The sequence below is a fragment of the Acipenser ruthenus genome, chromosome 20 (assembly GCF_902713425.1).
Source record: "Acipenser ruthenus chromosome 20, fAciRut3.2 maternal haplotype, whole genome shotgun sequence".
Lineage (NCBI taxonomy): Eukaryota > Metazoa > Chordata > Actinopteri > Acipenseriformes > Acipenseridae > Acipenser > Acipenser ruthenus.
Genome location: NC_081208.1, coordinates 27,829,954 through 27,835,088, shown reverse-complemented (window position 1 = coordinate 27,835,088; position 5,135 = coordinate 27,829,954). Strand labels below are relative to the sequence as shown.

Sequence of the window (5,135 nt, the reverse complement as noted above, 5' to 3'; positions counted from 1 at the left end):
AATGATGTATGAATGCAAGAGTGAAAATATTTTGGATTTCATGGTTCAATGTTGTGTGATGCTATAACTAAATTGACTTCAAACCAATCAAGAGAGAGACAGGGGTGTTCAGGTCGGATTGGGGTGTGTCTGCAGCCCTTTGCCTGGCTGTAGTCAGAACCATTGATTCCTTACCATTCATAAGCACTGAAATCCCAAGCACATCCCAAGTAAACTAAAACTGAAAACGGAAATGCCAAACTGATTTAGAATACTGTGTTTTTATTTGTGACCCTTAGAAGTGTCATCAATGCATGGTTAGTTACATCAAATTGAAATACTGGTCAACCATAATTTAACAATAAACTGGAGACATAAATACATTCCCTTAATACACATCAATACCATATATAAAGGAAAAACAATTTCACAGCCATGTCTGAGCAGCCTGTAACACTGACTTCTGCTTTGTAGAAGTACTTAAGTTTAACATTTTTGACAAACCAAGCATTTAATAAAATATCAGCCCCTTCCACATGACAAATAGTGTTCTTTTAAATTACTAAATAAATATATTCACAGTCAAAGCATTGGCAGAATTCTCAAATATGGCAACATTTTTGCGCATTAAATTGCACATGTAGTAACCTTCTTTTTAACATCTTTACAATTAATATAAATATTAAATCAAACAAACATGACACTTCACGTTCCTGTTAGGTCCAGTGTACGTAATGTTGGTGTCATTTATAGTGTTACAGTATTAGAGGTAATTGTCTGTTTAACTTTATGTTCTGCACAGGAGTCCAATCTCTTCAAGTCTGGCAATTACTGAGGCCACTGTTATTCAAGATATGCAAAGCAAGTGTTTTTTGGATGGTAGATATTCTGTGATTTTACCCATCGGATGGGCATCATGTCATCTTCCTCCCTCTCATCACTGTCCTCATCACTTGATGCTTCATACACGGGCATTTCCAAGTCAAACCCGTCTGAACTCCTCTTCCCAGCCTCCTCCTTGGCCTTCTCACACAGTAGAGTGTTGAAACACAGAGTGCACACTCTGACAGGTTTTTTAGAGATGGCTGGGATGACAATCCTGCATTTGGAGCATGAGTTGCACACCACAAAGCCACACTGCCGGCAGTGGTGCCTCCGTTGCGTCACAGTGAACTTGTCCGCACAGCGCATGCAGATTTGTGAGGCTCGGTCAGGAATCCAGGTAGTTGCGAAACTAGTGGTGGGCTCCTTCCTCGAACTGATCAACTGCTGCTCCCTGCACTCGATAATGTGGCAGATCCACGCCTGCTTTTCCTTCTCGGAAGCAGCGGACATGTAGAAAGATTTCTTGGGCGTTCTGAGGAGCCACTGGTTTTTCATTTCCAGGCTATCCGCCAGATCTTCAATAACGATATCTTCCAGTGGGATGATGTGCTGGTTTTTGTACCAGAGCCTGTGGACCACGATGCTGCCGTACACTATAATGTCATTGAAGAGGAAGAACATCTTGGGCTGCAGGCTACGGCGACACAGCTTCATGAGCCTCCCCTCTCCCACCAGCACGCGCCCAGGCTTTGAAAGACTTTTACCCGACGGTGCAAAGGCTCTCTCCACGGCAGCAATGCGCAGAGCGTTATCCTCTGTGAATGCTAAGCGGGGTGCCATGGTTACAGTTTCTTCAGTGTCTAAAATGTAAAAACAGATTGAGGTTAATTATTACTGTACATAGGTTTAGCAGTAAAAGCAACCAAAAAAGCAAGTCAAAATTTAGAAAGTATAGAAATATAACAACATGAAATCTAAATCACACGAACTCCTCAAAATTGCCCCGAATGCAAAATATATTTATTACTTTATTACCACTATAAAATTCTGGTGAATTACTTTTATTCAAGTTTCTACTCCTGCTATAAATCACTGAAAGAAATCACTATTATATTTATGGTAGATATTACTTATATACAAATGTATAGAAAAAAAATGTTCTTACCTTCTTTGCAAAATTTCTGAATTGTTCTTTGTTTTGATTCAGTCTGAAGATGTTAATTTAGTGCTATGTGTGCAGTGCTCATTTCAAGTTGCAATGCTGCTGAAACTCACGGCGACGGTTTATGTAGTCGTCTATTTCCTGGTTTGGGGACTTCCAGTAACCACAGGACACTGCAAACCTTCGTATCACACAGAAATTCCTTGAACTGCCGGTTTATCAAGAAAATATTTTCAAGAGTGCAGCGTCAACACCCATAAACAAATTATGCTACGTGTTTTTGACAAGCATGAATTACAGCATTACAACAGGTACGGACAGCCGTACTGCAAACCTGACTCAACTTTAATCAAGAAACAGGCGTGTTTCAATACAACTAACTAATATCAAAACAAATAACAGTTGTAACAAAATCAAATATTTATTGTAACTTTATGCAGTGTTTTTTGACTATAGGGCTTAAAAACCTTTTCAAATATTTTCAGCCATTCTCTGAAGCTTATTGAATACTGAGCTTCAATAAATCATTAGGATGTTATGGCAAATGCAAATGCAATATATATATATATATATATATATATATATATATATATATATATATATATATATATATATATATATATAGAGCAAAGTAATTCATAGTGTATTGAATATAGAAACTGTTTTCCACCCAGATATGTTTCCATAGCCGTAGGCCAGGTCTTCCACCCAGAAGACCTGGCCTACAGCTATGTAGGGAAATGTTTACCAACACATCGTGAATAAGGTATGTGTGGTCAACTGGTCACTTCATAATGTTTGGTTCAGAACGTTAGGGGTTCTGTTTTGAGGTTATAGGATTCATTGTGGAGCTGAACCACTGCTGCAATGGGGTGTTCAATACCTTTTATTTTCAGCTGCGCCTTAAAGTAAACTCACCAGGACAAGGGTTTACAGAAATGACAAACTACTGAAGCAGTCCCCCAAACTGTGACGAACTGCTCTGCTGCTATACGGAAGCCTGCGTGATTTAAGAGAGATTAAGGACAAAGGTTCTTACTGTTTGCTAGTTGACCACATCGTTCAAGGTCAACTACCGAGGTATGTGTAATCTAATCAGAGTTTATCCTAATTAGAAACTGGTAAACATTGCCTTTATGGCAATTTTAAATCTGCAATTGTTTAAGTTACATATTGGAGGTTAAATTACTGCTTATTTACTTTTTCAATGTGCTTTTAAAGCTAGACTTTCTATCAGAATGTTTCACGGTCCTCCAGTGTATAATGGTGGGCTTTAATGGAGCTTCCTGATAGGTGGATGAACCTGTTGAGGATCTGCAATATGCATTCAAGGTTCTTGTTGAGGAGAAAACAAGATGCCTGCTTGAATTCATTGTCTTCAGCATTTTGTCTTTTACAGTGTAGTCATACCTAAAGCCAGACATATGTGCATATACTCAGACCACTAGAGCAGCTGCTCTCCAACCCACACTGACGGTAAACAAAACTTACTTCTGTATCATAGCTGACTTTTTAAACCCACAGCTCATCAGGGTGAATGCACAAGCACATCTGCAGAGTGAACCACACATAAAGGTTTTCTCATGCTTATATGCCCCACATCTACCATACTTGACAAGGTTTTTTTTTTCTTTTTTTTCCTTTTTTTTTACCAATGTGCTTAAAAAAATAGACACTTTACTTTTACCGTGGTTTATTAACTTTATTAAGGGTTTGTCATGGTATATAAAATTAGCTCATAAAAGCTATTAAAGAAATGAACAGCATTACAAAATGAGACCTCTGCACAGATCACATAATGAAATAGAGATGCAGTAACAAGTTTGACAAAATAAATGAGTTAGTTCTTTATAAAAGAAAAATCAGATTATTGTAAAATATTAATTTGTGAGCAGTTTCTATTTACAATAAATGATTGTGTGGGAAATTATTATGGTGATGAAATATGAGCAATACCCTATTCACATTTTTCCCATAGTCACAGTTAAGTGTTTCGCATACAATTCACAGAAAGAATGACATAACAGGAAGACTTTTTTGTTACAACATTGCACAGCAGTTTATTAACATCAGCAGAGTTAATGAGATTTATCCGGTTTTATTGGTGTTATATACTGTGCACAATGCAGTTTACATCCTTTTAATTTACCAAACGTTTGACTAACCTGGGAAAGTACCATTAGACCAGCCTTAGCTGTCATTTGAAACAGGTTCAACATGAATTTCCCATGTCTTGTTAACTGATTTGTTATCTTCTTTGAAGTTTATTTTATACTGGCAGAACTATGAGGAAAAGAAGTAAAGAAAAGGTACCATGCGTGATCTACTTATTTATTTATTTTTTTGTTCGATTTCCTTGTTTACTGTTTTGCATATTATTCAACAGTGCTGGAGCCTTTCTAAAAGTGGTCCGGGGGTGAGGGTGTATCTGGGGGAAAAGGGGAGGGGTAGTGGGGTGCTGAGGGTAGCCCTTTACTCCAAACAAGCATGTCACAAAAAAAAGTATGCAGACTATAACCGCAACTAAACATTGTGCGCTATACAAGCGTCTCCCCCCTCACTATTCTGGTTTTCAAACCTTTAACCCTTCAAGGGATGTATGTGTCCCACAAATAAAAATGATGCTAACTTTCTTATTTTTGCAATGAGGTGTATGAAACAGTTTAAATTCACTGAAATGTTGGATCTGGTCTTCCAAATTGTCAGTTTCCTTGTGATATTTGAGTCACTTTCAAATGTATTTTAAGAAGAAACCGCTTGAACACGCGCTTAATTCCTTGTGTACCTTAAGGGGTTAAAAACAGTTAACCATCTGAAATATAGTCACTGAATGTAGGATTCTTAGGGGTTGAATCCATTATCATGCCTCTTGACATATGCACAGATCTGCACTATTGCTAAAAACTTGTAGTTAAAATGTGTTTCAAAATATGTTACCGGTTTCACCAGTTGAGTTCTGTAATTATGCAAGATTATCGTCATGAGCGTAGACAGCAGCAAGAAAGCTCGGGAGATTCCAGAAGCACTTTAGGAACACATTTGTGTACAAAAAGGTCTGTATTCGGAGAATATATATTTTTAAAAATTCAAGGCATTTCACAATAGTTGTCAAAGGAAAAGTCTTGAACAAAGCTTTTATATGTTGTCTTATATGTTTTTGATATTTTAA

At 37.4% G+C, this 5,135-nt stretch overlaps 1 protein-coding gene across 1 annotated transcript; it reads right to left on the bottom strand.

Moving 5' to 3' along the window:
- Window positions 1–233: 233 nt before the first annotated feature.
- LOC117425423 (pleckstrin homology domain-containing family F member 1-like) lies at window positions 234–2,080 on the bottom strand. Its single transcript, XM_034042351.3, has 2 exons — window positions 1,970–2,080; window positions 234–1,664 (listed from the first exon to the last, which is right to left on the bottom strand). Exon 2 carries the CDS (start codon window positions 1,642–1,644, stop codon window positions 823–825), a length of 822 nt encoding a protein of 273 aa, XP_033898242.2. The 5' UTR covers window positions 1,645–1,664; window positions 1,970–2,080; the 3' UTR covers window positions 234–822.
- Window positions 2,081–5,135: the final 3,055 nt, after the last annotated feature.

Coding starts and splice junctions, on each gene's coding strand:
- LOC117425423 (XM_034042351.3), bottom strand. CDS start 1,644: ATGGCACCCCGCTTAGCATTCACAGAGGATAACGCTCTGCGCATTGCT.